This window comes from Gavialis gangeticus, unplaced genomic scaffold (genome assembly GCF_001723915.1).
Source record: "Gavialis gangeticus isolate Ggan-Ray unplaced genomic scaffold, GavGan_comp1, whole genome shotgun sequence".
NCBI lineage: Eukaryota > Metazoa > Chordata > Crocodylia > Gavialidae > Gavialis > Gavialis gangeticus.
In genome coordinates, this window is record NW_017729025.1 from 6,864,659 (window position 1) to 6,877,592 (window position 12,934).

Consider the following 12,934-nt stretch of genomic DNA (forward strand, 5'->3'; position numbering starts at 1 on the left):
TTGGGAGTGAAGTGCAATGGCATGGGCAGGGCACCAGTATATCAGGGCTGCTCAGCATCACAAAGCGGCGGAGGGAGGGACAGCTGCATCTGGACCTGTCCCCTGGTGAGTGAAGGGGGCAGGAGGAGCTCTGATTTTCCATGATAAAAAAACTAAATCGAATGCCAAAATACATAGGTATTTTGAATTTATATTATTGTAATGATTGAAGCACTGGTAGGCTTCCAAACTGCTTTAAAAAACTGTAAATATTGTAATTGTAAATACTGTGTTCAACTGTTATAGTGGCATTCCATTTTAATTGAAGAAAAGTGCAGATTTGGGGGGTTTTAATCAGAGAATTTGTTTTTTTTCCCTGAAATTCACAGAATTTGGGATTTTTAAACAAAGAAAACAAGGATCCCTGAACATCAAAAATGATTCCCACAAACTTGATGTATAAGGGCTACCTCTAGAAGTCAAGGCAGTTCAGTCTTTGCACACCATGAGCTACTGACCCTCAGAACATGAGCGGAATTGTAGTATTGACACACCACTTTAAATTTCAAGCTCATCTTCTGAGATGTTTAAATCAAAAGGCTACATTTTTAAATTATCCAAATCTAACAAATTAAAAAAGAACATTGATGAAAGAAATTAAATTGCTACACCAAAATAAATATTCAAACTGAATACAATTTTGAACTAATGTCAAGTGTATCCATCTGTCATCATAAAGTGTTTCGTGAGAAAGACAAAGACAAAGACAAAGCCTTGGCTGGGATGATCTAGTTGGGGATGGTCCTACTTTGAGCAGGGGGTTGGACTCCCAAGCCTCATTTTCTATGATTCTATGAAATCCTATGTATTTCTTCACCTTTTGTTTTCAGTGGTCTCTGTGGCAGCAGCTGGTGTTTCAGGCACGGCCTTCTCAGCTTTTTCTTCTCTTTCTTCCATTGTTTTGTCACCAGTGCGGGGTGTACGGGACTGGAAAAAAGAGGCGGCTAGTGCCTAAAAAATAAGCAAGATTTGGACAAATATACTGGTAAATGCATTTCTCCATCTGACAACATGGGCTACCTCATTATAAGGAAAATGTCTTTACAGAAATATTTCTATTACCGTAACTCCTACTCTGACAGTGTAAAAACTTAAGAGTTTACATTTGCTATCAATTCTATTTCATAAATAAAATAGCACAAATAGCAACATTTATACTTTGTACAGTCTGACAAAAATCTCATTGTTTGTCTTCACATGCATTACTCTACACCAGGTGTTCCCAAACTGCATTACATGTACCCCTGGGGGGGACACAAGACATCTCTGGTGGGTACGCAGAAGAAATTCTGTAATGAAGGATTTAATTTTCATGATAACAATTGGCATTTAAGGGGTACATGGGCAGCTGGTAAATCTAGAAGGGGGTATGCAAGAAGAAAAAGTTTGAAAACCTGTCATCTACACAAGCCTGTACTCTGCTTGGGCAGACTTTACAGCTGGAGATTTTATTCAATCAATCGGTTTTCCTACATTCAGTAAGAGCAGATAAAAAAAAAAAAATCAATTCTCTGTTTTCATTAAAATAGTGTAAGGACTGGAAATACCTGCTTGGACTTTGGCTTGGGAATCAGAGGCTTTAAAACTGGAGACTCCTGCTTGTTTCCAGCCCGACTTGTAGATGCAGGGGTTTTCTTGGAGGCCTTGCTCATAGTGTCTAAAACGTTACCTGGGGGAACTGTAGGGTCTTTTTTGTTAGCTGTCACCTAAAGTAACAAGCAGTTAGGAATTTTTATATTTCAGTCACAAGGGAATCTTTCCCTCAGAGATTCTGTCACATGGAAACATGAACTTTAATTTAAATTACACAGTAAACTTTTTAAAAAAAAACAAAAAACCCAGCCAGACCAATTGCAAAATTCTTACCTTGAAGGGATTGACTCGACCTTGGCTGCTGGATGCAATGACAGCTTTTTTTTTTTTTTTTCCAGGAAAAGGGAAAAAGAACAAACAAAGCACATGTGAATGCCTAGGAAGTTCTGTACGAGTTTTAAGAGGAAATGGAACATTGTTCATTTAATTATCTTCATTACAGAAGTAAAAGTATTCATTGTCTAGTTAATCAGAATGAAAATTCTGCACCCAGTGTTGCTGAGAGTCTGGGAAAGAGGAAGATATTAGGTGCATGGGCTGATACTGTTGGCAAATGCCAACAGCGACATGATACAAAGACCTAATAAAACGGTTTCTGATCAGAATACATTGAGATTTACTTACCAGATTTAGGAGTTGAAACCTCTGGCATTCCTACACTTTTGGATGGATTGGATCCTTCAGAACAAAAGAAATGGGGGATTTTTAACCACAACTGAGTGCAAATACCAACGGAGCAACTCAGGGCATGGGCAGACATAACGACTGAAACGTTTTCAAGTGAAATGGCCTTGGAAAAAACGTTCAGCCAGGGGATACACATACAACCCCCTGTGTGTTTCAAAACACTACTTCTCTTCTAGCACCAGCCAGGGGTAGTCTCCTGTGGCTACGTACTCTATTCTACCTCCCATACCTGCGACTGGAGGAAAGAGGGGGAAGAGAAAAGAGCATGGAGAGCGAGAGAGGAAAGGTAAGGGGGAGAGAGGGTGGTCCTGCTGTTGAGAATCCAACACTCCAGCTCCTATCCTCTCTACTTCTCTTTCCTCAACTGAGCAGAACAGTAGATGAACAGTAGGTGAATGGGTCGACCACGGGGAAGGCTTTGTTGGATTTGGTTCTAGCGAAAGGGAATGACCTGGTGGGAGATCTGAGGATTGAGGGTAATCTGGGAGACAGTGATCATGAGAAGATAGAACTCACTATCCGTCATAGGGCAGGGCAGAGGTGCTTGACTTCACGAAGGCTGATTTCAATGAGCTTAGGAAAATAGTGGGAAGGACCCTATGGGAAGAGGGACTGGAGGGGAAGGGAGGTTGTTCCTCAAAGAAGCGATCCTCAGAGTGCAGAAAAGGTCTATTCCTGTATGCAGGAAAAAGTGGTAAAGGGACCAGGAAGCCCTCTTGGCTTACCAGAGGAGTCAAGGAGTATTTAAGAAAGAAAAAGGAGGCTTATGGACAGTGGAAACAAGCAGTACTCACCAAGGAGGAATACCCTAGTATAGCCCTTATTTGTAGGGAGAGGATAAGGAAGGCAAGAGCAGAAACCAAGATCAGGTTGGTGACTGAAATCAAAGACAATAAGAAGTCCTTCTTTAGGTATACAGGGAGACCAAGGGGAACGTGGGACCCTTGCAGACCGGGACAGGACAGCTAATAGCAGATTGTCAGGAGAAAGCTGAACTCTTTAATGAATACTTTGGGTCAGTATTCCTGCATACAAATGGTGGTTGCCTGTTTTGTCAGATACTGGATGGATGTGAGGGGGTGATTGCCAGCCAATTGTCAGCGTTGAACTGGTGAAGGAGCACTTTAGAGCAGCTGAATGTCTTCAAGCTGGCAGGACCAGGTGGACTATACCTGACAGTGCTGAGGGAATTGGCTGGAGTCATTGCAGGAGCATTGGAAAAGATATCTGAAGATTCGTGGTGCTCGAGAGAAATCCTGGAAGACTGAAAAAGGGCCAACGTGGTGCCAGTCTGTAAGAAGAGGAGAAAGGAGGATCTGGGAAACTATAGGCCAGTCAGTTTGACCTCGATACCAAGTAAATTTTGGAAAAAAATATCAAGAAGTCCATTTGTGAGAGACTGCCAGAAGGCAGGATGCTGAAGGATAGCCAACACGGTTTCGTTGCAGGCAGGTCATGTCTGACCAACCTCACCTCCTATGAGCAAGTAATGAACTGCTTAGATGTGGGAGATGCAGTTGATGTCATATACTTGGATTTTAAAAAGGCCTTCGATATGGTCTCCCATGATGCTCTTGTAAAAAAACTGGGGGATTGTGGGCTGGCAGAGTCCACGGTCAGGTGGGTTGGGACCTGGCTAAGGGGTCAAACCCAGAGAATGTTAATGGATGGGTCTGTATCGTCTTGGTGGGAGGTGGCCAGTGGTGCCCTGCAGGGTTCGGTTCTTGGCCCCGTGCTGTTCAACATCTTTATCAACAATTTAGATGAGGATGTGGAAAGAACACTGGCTAAGTTTGCAGGCGATATACTAAATTATGGGGAAAAGCGGTCATGCTAGGGGATAGGATGCAAATCCAAGTGGACCTGGACAAGCTGGAAAGGTGGGCGGAGTGGAACCGGATGCAGTTCAATACGGATAAATGCAGAGTGCTTCGTCTGGGGAGAAGTAACCAGCAACATGAATATAGGTTAGGAGAAGATGTCCTGGCCAGCATGATGGCTGAAAGGGACCTTGGGGTTATGGTTGATCACAGGATGAACATGAGCCACCAGTGTGATGCTGTAGTCAACAGAGCTAATAGCAGACTGGGATGCATTAGCTGTTGCATTGTGAGCAGGTCTAAAGAAGTGATGCTTCCTCTCTACTAGGTGGTGGTGAGACCCCAGCTGGGGTACTGTGTCCAGTTCTGGGCACTGCACTTCAAAAGAGACATGGAGAATCTTGCAAGGGTCCAGAGAAGGGCCACAAGAAAGACTAAGGGATCTGGGACTGTTCAGCCTGGGGAAAAGTCTGAGAGGGGACTTGGTGGCCATCTGTAAGTATGTAAGGGGTGAATATCAGGAGCTGGGAGAAAAACTGTTCACTAGGGCGCCCCAGGGGAGGACAAGCAGCAATGGCCATAAACTGTTAGGGGATGGTTTCAGGTTGGATGTAAGGAAGAACTTCTTTACAGTGAGGGTGACAAGAACCTGGACTAGACTTCCCACAGAGGTGGTGCAGACCCCAACCTTGGAAGTTTTCAAGAGAAGACTGGACAGATACTTTGCTCAGATCATTTGATCTCAGTAGTATTCCTGTCCAGAGCAGGGGGGTTGGACTCAATGATTTTTCAAGGTCCCTTCCAGCCGTTCATTTCATTTTGGCATTTGGATGTTTATCTTGCTGGGATAACCTGCCTCTGGCAGGGGGGCTGGACTCAATGATTTCATGAGGTCCCTTCCAGCCCCTAATATCTATCAAATCTATTAAATCTATTTCTATGATTTCTATGGGACTGCAGCAGGAGGGCCTGGTAGTAGCGGGGCTCCTTGGAATTGGAAGGGGTCTGGTGGGGGGGGAGCAAGAGGAGGGAAAGCCCTACTCCATGTCTGGTAGGGGTCCCCAGTTTGGACCCAGCAATGCCCCAGGACCCAGAGCAGGCCCCAGTGGCTGCGCAGCAGGCAGGCTGTCCACCCTGATTGCCCTCCCACTGCTGTGCAGATGTAACAAGAAGCAAAACAGTCCAAAATAGCATTTCACTTGAAGAGATACTGTTTGGGAAGGTTCCAGCCACTTTTGGGAACATTACAAAGGATTTGTACAGCTGGCCCTTGGAAACATTTCAAAGGCGTCTGAGACATTTTTATTGTTACGTCTGTTCACACCCTCTTTCAAAACAATCCTACTGAACTCATGCAACTTTCAGCACTGCAAAAATTTTGCAATGCTTAGTAAATGCTTTAACAGGAACATTTAATCAGTTGCATCTATACCTGTATTTACCTCTTCTAAGGAAAGGGGGTGAATCATATACTGCATTTCCTTTCTGACGTCTACTCTTTCAGGGATAAACCCCAGTTACAGTTAATCTATTTGAGGTAGAAGCAACAGGTTTTATTTAAAAGACTTTCTGGCACTTAAAGTATTAAAACACTATAGAACAGACCAGACTGTGAAAGCAAAGCAAAGATGTATAACTTCATGCCTTTAAATAAAGGTAAAAAGTTCACGCTCTTTTCACAAAAACAACCAAATTTGCTATGTGGGCATAATTCAGCAATTGCCACACGTACTCTAATACAAAATGAGGTTTCCTCCCCAGTTGGCATGGGGAAAAAAACCCTTGTCTTACAACTGCATACAAGGAAATATCAGTTAAACTGCTGCCAAAAGCAGCACATGTTTGGTAATGGAAGCCAACTGTGAAGTTGACGGAATTCAGCTCACACTGGGCAAACATGCTGATGGGAATTTTTTTTTTAATTGTGTGTGTGGTCTTTAAAAATAGGGGCAGGTGTTCCCTCCACAGGGAATGGGCACCAGGCCTGAAAGTACTGCAATATCCAATATCAGGCTGGCACTGGGACGACCAGAGCCAGCCTGATTCCCTCCTCTTGGTGTCAAAAATGCGTAATCTTAGCCAAAAGGCAAGGATAGGTTAGTGCGACCCATCTGAATATGATATATGGTAGTGTCCATTAAGTGCAGTCCACTTCACTACTGACTCTTTTTGAAGTCATAGTGAGCCATGACATTGCATATACATTTTGACTTCCTCTTCATACACACAGCTGAGCTATGCCTTTCTTTCCAATTTCCAATGATTCCTGCCTCTTCATCACCCATAAATGCCTGGAAAACATCACCAAATGGGGCCCCACACAGTTCACCCAGAATCCCTCTGTCACACCCTCTCTCAGCCTGATGCATACAATTAGTGTCGCCCCATCCTCCATGAGGTGAAGCCAAACAAGGTTGCCTTGCATCTCATCTGCATATTAATTTTTGGAGCATCCCAGGACTTGTGACAAGAACACAAGGTTCCAGTCTTGAATGGGGGCTAATTAGCACACGGATCCTTTGTTGGGAGTATCTGGAGTAGACACCAGTACTGAGCAGTGCTCAGTTGTGGGGTCACTATGCCCTGAAATGCTGTTGACTCAGCCCAGTGAACTATGTGGCAAGTCACAAGCTTTGGCTTTGGAATAATATGCATAGTCTATACTACATACAAGTACATGCCAAAGTGCTGCTAAAAATGTACTTACGGAGTACCTGTGCTAAAACTTGAAGCAGTTTCCAAAAAAAAAGGTAACATGCATCAATTCTGGTGAACTAAATTCATGGGTACTATATGCAAATTGCTACAGCCATGTTTCATTTCAAAATTATTGTTTTCAAATTTGCTCTTCACTTACATGTGCTCAGGGAAAGCAGGGTCACACAGTAAGGAGAGAGCGAAGAGGCTGCCAAAGGAAAATGTTGGGGGGAAAAGCAGAGAGCAAACAGACTACCTGACCCTCCCCAGATTTATTTTCCCTGCTGTAGCAGTGGGAGGGTGACAAATTCAAGGAAAACCTCCAATAATTAGGTTCTATTCCTGGAAAATAATAACAAAATTATAATCTTTTCATATATACAATGTAATTATTGGGGGGTCATCTTGTAATAAGGGTTATCTTCTATTCAAGTAAATATGGTATCTCTTCCCTGGCAACCCTACCATACTGGAGATCAAAATTAAAACTGTTGAATATTCATTAACTGACAGAAAGAGGTACAACCCTGCCTGGTGGTGGGGAAGGAAACAGAACAGAACAGCATAAATCAGAGGCAGGCAAAATACAGTCGGTGGGCCGGATCCGGCCCATCAGGTCATTCTATCCAGCCTGTGGGGCCCCTAAAAAATTTAGAAAATTAATTATTATCTTCTCCTGGCTGCCTGTCAAAGATGACAAGGTGCCAGCAACAGCAGGACCCAGAAGGAGCCAGTGGCAGGACCTAGGGGTGCCAGGACCCAGCAGCTGCAGCAGCAAGCTCTGCCCAGCCCCATTCCTCTACCCCCAGCCCCAGCACCCAACTTTCTGGCCTGGTGACCCTGGGGCTGTTCCCCTACCCTCCCTCCCTCAAGGAGTGCAAGTCAGCTAAGAATGGGGGAGAGGGGAGTACCACCGGCAATCGCTGCAGTCCTTGGGACCAGGCCATGCCAGCTCCTGCTGCATCCTGCAGTCCCAGTGATGCAGCCAGGAACTGCATGGTGACTGAGCGGCTGGCATGTGGGAGGGATGGGGAGAAGCAGCAGATGGAAAAGTGGGGAAAAGGTGGTGGCAGTGGTGGCAGGAAGGGGGCAAGTAGCAGTGGATAGGCAGGAGCACAGCAACAGCTGGGCTGGAGCATGGGGCCCACATCAGTACCCCGGGGCAGGGCTGTTGGGGGCCCAGAGCGGGGTGGCAGGAGTGCAGGGCCCAGGCTGGCTCCACACTCTCCCTGCTAGTGCAGCCCAACCTGGCTCCACAGAGCCCCTGCCATTCTGAGCCCCGCACTCCTGCGACCCTGTCCTGGTCTCCTGCCAGCCATGGCCCTGGGGCACTGGTGTAGGCCCTGTGATTCCTGGCTGGCTCCATGCGGTGCCAAACAGCAGGTGAGGGGTATGGCGTATGGGGAGGATATTAATTTACCTCATATTGATGCCATAAAAGTTAAAGCTTGCCCAGTGCTTTGGACACATTAATCACTGCATAACCTGTGGAGTCCTCAAGCAATCCTTAAGTTACCAGGGGAATTTCCAGAATTTCCTATTACATGTATAAAACAAATTAAAAAATCTCCCTAATTTCCCAGCCCAACCTCGAAATATTTCTTACTGTGTCTCTGCACTGCTGTCATTTCTTCCATCTCCTCAGCTGCATCAGCTTCCTCACTATCTTCCACTTCTTGGTCATGCTGGAGGGTCCTGACTCGAGGTTGGCTCCACTCCGTAGCAGAATGGCTGTAACTAAATGAAAATAATTGTGAAGAGGCTACACCTACAACTCCCCCCTCCTCCTAAAGAAATGCGGACTGAACGTTTACTCACAGCAGGGGTCAAAGAAAAGGTCCACTAAATTTCTGAATTAATTTCATGAAATGAAAGCGATTAGGTCTGGGGTTTTATTTTACACTGAGCCTTTGATGAAAATGTGAAATGACTGACAAAAAACCCCCCAAAGCTCTAGATAATTACGGTATCGTTAACCATTTCAGTGCAACAAAAACACAACATTCATTCCCCCCCAGCAGTATTGATGCAGCTGCAAAGACGACCGCACATGCCCGTGGGTTCTTTTGAAATTCGCAGCAAAGGCCAGCACTGGCCTCCAAATGACTCAGAAATCAGGTGGTTAAGCAAAGGCTCAAAGAAAGGTAACATGATTTTGCCTGACTCTTTTAGGCCGGAGAGGAGATTTTGTCCTACGAGAACCTTGTTAGCATTTTGGTAGTGGTGGCAGATGACAAAACAAGGAACGAGGGTCTCCAGTTGCAGCAGGGGAAGTTGAGGTTGGATATTAGGAAAAAACCTTCTCACTAGGAGGGCAGTAAAGCACTAGAACAGGTCACCCAGAGAGACTGTGGACTCTCCATCCTTGGAGGTGTTTAAGAGCTGGCTACAAAGCCCTGGCTGGGATGATGGAGTTGGTGCTGGTCCTGCTTTGAGCAGGGGGTTGGACTAGGTGTGACCTCCCAAGGTCCCTTCCAGCCCTAATTTTCTATGATTTTATGACTCTAGTGGTGTGGAGAAAGGGATAAATACTGGAGAATTCCTGGAAAGCTTTTTGCAAAAATATCAAAGACTGTAGGCCTCACTGGAGTAATGAGTGATACAAGCACTGATCAATGCATATCAAACTCACAGAGGAGAGGCTTTGCTGAAAGCACTGATAAAGGCTGACCTCAGTACTACTAGGGTACCCGTGGCAGCAAACTTGACAGACGGCAGAGAGGTAAGGTTGATAGTTAAGGTGTTAAAATTTATTGTTAAGAATAAATGGTAATTCTGGTGCCAAAGAAATCTAGAAGGGCACCCAGTAATAACAAAGTCCGACGATTAGGGTGATGTGGTAGAGGTGTCAATGTTTGCAAGGTAAATGCCTGATATAAAACAGAACTACTCACTTCACGTGCAAGAGGAAGCCTGGAAATCTTTAAACCATGCATTAGGCTTAGGGGGCACAAGAAATTAAGAGTTACACCTATACCTTACCACCATCCAGGGCTAACATCTTGCAACCCTTTGGACAGGAAACATTAGCATGTAGAGCAGTGATTCTCAAACAGGGTGCCATGACACATGGGGTGCCTTGAGACCCTTTCAAGGGTGCCACATGATGTTAGATGTACAAACATAATTCACAAGATAAACCCAGAGATTTCAAACAGGAATCCATAGCGGAAAAAACATTCTGACCTGTTGGGGGTCTTTGAGATCTCTGCAACAGAAGAACTGCTCTAGTATTTTTTCTGTAGTCATAAACGAGTGAACACTGAGAGCTGGCATTTCCCAAAGGGAGCCTCGAGTCTAAAAAGGCTGAGAACCACTGGCGCAGGTGCTGTGCAGAAAATAAATCTGGCTGAGCTTTTGCAACCAAACCAAACCTTGGGGCCAATTCTTTGTGTAAAGTTGAGGTCTCCAAGGGAACGTGCTGCATGGCCCAGCCGCAGCAGAGACATTACCCTGGCAGCACGCGTGTACACAAAGAACTACACTGACCAAGAGAGAACATGGAGGAACCACACAGACCAAGCTTTTCATACTCCCCATTTAAATACATCAAATACATGAACAAGCCACTTCTCTGCCTACAACAGCTGGCAAATGAATGCATATTTTCAAGCTGGAAATTAAGCAGAAGGACTCTGAAAATCTGATCTAATATTTTACCAAATCCTATTAAATTACCAAATACATTTTCTGCTTTCTCTTCCCCATCTCTGCTGATTACTAAGATGTGTGTATGTAAACAGTGGCTCTATTCCAGGCAAACTCTGGCAGCAATGAATGACTCTGGCAATAAGAGCTATAATTCAACTCTGATAGACTGAGGTCACAAACATTAACTACAGCTTCCATTCATGAACAAGAGACGTGGATTGAACAGCCTACCTAGAAGGGAGCTACAACTGTTTGTACCCACTTATTCAAAGATAAACCTGCAGCTGTATTTACATATGGGCCCCTGAACTTGTTGCAAAATTAACCTTCCTCCTATAAGCTTACAAACCTGATGCACTGTATTATGACGACAATACCTACAGGTGGTGAAAGATTGTGAAAGCTTTTCCGTCACTGGATTAGGGACAACATTTAATACCAATTATTATTATTAATCATCTTTATTACTGTAGTGTCTCGGGCCTAAAAAAGAATGGCGCCCCATTGTGCTAGGCAGTGGACCAAATGCAAATTAGGAGACTGTCTTCATCCCAAATGCTTGCAATCTAAACTGACAGGGCAAACCCAGAGAGGGGGGGAAGCGTAGAACAGAGAGCAGAGTGAACAGCGTGATGGTAGTAAGCGCGTTAGGGCATAAAGAGATGTCGCCAAATCAAGCAGATCAACTGTGGCAGGATGTCATTGGGCAAAATGCACACCACCTGTTTTTCTGCCTGTTGGGACAATGAGCAACGTGCTCCCCACTTGCAGAGAAGCGCCCCAGGGAATCTTTGGGGCGCGTCTCTGTGAACAGAGAAAGCCAGTTCAGGTGTGGTCCTGGGGCTGAGACTGCCCATCACATGTTGGCAATCCCAGCCCTAGGACCGCACTGGAGTGTCCACATGTGCCTGGGGAATCCCAAATGGGGTAACCCAGGCAGGCACTCCCAATGTTTCAGGGGTCTGATCCTGATGCCCCAGGAGTGTCTGCCCAGGGTGGCTGGAGTAATGGGTAACTCCAGGCTGCCCGATCTTCTGCCTTAAAAAAACTCCAGCCATTAGCTGCAAAATAGCAGCACAAAATCCTACCACCTGTGGCAGCCACAAATTTAGGGCATTTGTGGCATGAGAAAGGGTGTGGACACCTGTCTGCTTGGCCTCTGTGTCACTAGAAACTTTTTAATGGTAGTACAAAGGCAAAGTCTGTTTATGCCTTTGGTTCCACAATTTTTTTAAGGAGGGGTGGGGAAGGGGTGTTGTTAGAAAGGGCCACACTAAATGTCAAGGAAAATGAAGGAAGAGGAGCCCTGAAGAGTAGGGAAAGGACACAGACAGGGAAGGGGAGAGGAGGAGAAGAGTGCATGGAGTGGAGCAGAGGGAAGAGTCTGCAAATGCAGACGCATGGACACATTTACTACCGAATCATATGCCTTTCCTATGCAGCACAAGCGGGGCATGCACGAAATGCACAGCTTTCTACTGATGGAGGTCACTCCACTCCAGGGGATCCTTCAGAAAGTCCGAAGTAAGCGTATACTGTACCAGTAGTGCGTTGTCTTCCCTGCTAACCTTCATCCCCTGGGTCAGCCCGTTGCTCAACACAAACCGGCTACCCTCCAACTCACAGCCTGGCATCATAACCATGCCTACTACCAGCAGCTAGTCTGGGAGAGTTGGTCATGTGTCTGCTCCTTGCTACAGAACAAATGTACTATGCCATAAAATCTACAGCCTGATGGAAAGGAGAGAGAGGGATAAAGCAAAGGGCCAATAAACACAATGGAAACCCAGTCAAAATACTGTAAAAGGCTATTTGGATGAAGGTACCACGCGGTTGGCACCATAGGTTTCCTGGTTTCTTTAGAGTAGGGGCACCTGTTCCTTCCACAGCCAGGTGTGGCATCCTCACTGTTATGAGGCAGGGCAGTGGTGTGGTAGTCCTGTTTAGTAATCCACCCAAGGAAGGGTATTAATGCTGTGAACAGCATCTGCTTTGACTGTAATGCTCATATAAGGGCAGCTCTATGCTCGTTACGGCATTGAAGAAGCTGAACTGGGCTAAAAATCACACTTTGTTACTCAGTGCAAGTCTGTTTGGCATGAACAACCAAACTACATGGTCTAGGTGTTTCTTTACAGTTTTGCAGGAGAACTAAGTACCAATACAGCACACTGAACCTGGGAGCTCAAGAAGTCTTCTGAGGCTCGTGCATCAATACATCAACACGATTACATCATGAATAGACTGGACCTAGAATGCTGTTTTAATCGATTCCCCATGGGTTTACTTACTACCCTCATTAATGATACGATCATCAAAAATTCTGCTAACAAGTGATTAAGAACAGACCCAATCTCTCTAGCTGTACTAGCTCTGCAGGGTGACCTCATTACAATGAATACCCATAAGGAATTCAATGACATGGTGCCATTTTTATATAAACCATT

The 12,934-nt window shown here is 45.2% G+C and overlaps 1 protein-coding gene across 2 annotated transcripts in view; it reads right to left on the reverse strand.

Moving 5' to 3' along the window:
- Positions 1-12,934, reverse strand: part of WDHD1 (WD repeat and HMG-box DNA binding protein 1) — a 62,434-nt gene that overhangs the window by 5,341 nt on the left and 44,159 nt on the right. Inside the window, exons 20-24 of one of the 2 annotated variants that reach the window (XM_019518344.1) lie at positions 8,443-8,573; positions 2,257-2,310; positions 1,906-1,949; positions 1,587-1,745; positions 857-990 (exon numbers count right to left, since the gene is read on the reverse strand). In XM_019518344.1, coding sequence (XP_019373889.1) covers positions 857-990; positions 1,587-1,745; positions 1,906-1,949; positions 2,257-2,310; positions 8,443-8,573 — 522 coding nt within the window. Of the gene's footprint in view, positions 1-856; positions 991-1,586; positions 1,746-1,905; positions 1,953-2,256; positions 2,311-8,442; positions 8,574-12,934 lie in introns of both variants that reach the window. The other variant, XM_019518343.1, reaches the window with a different exon arrangement.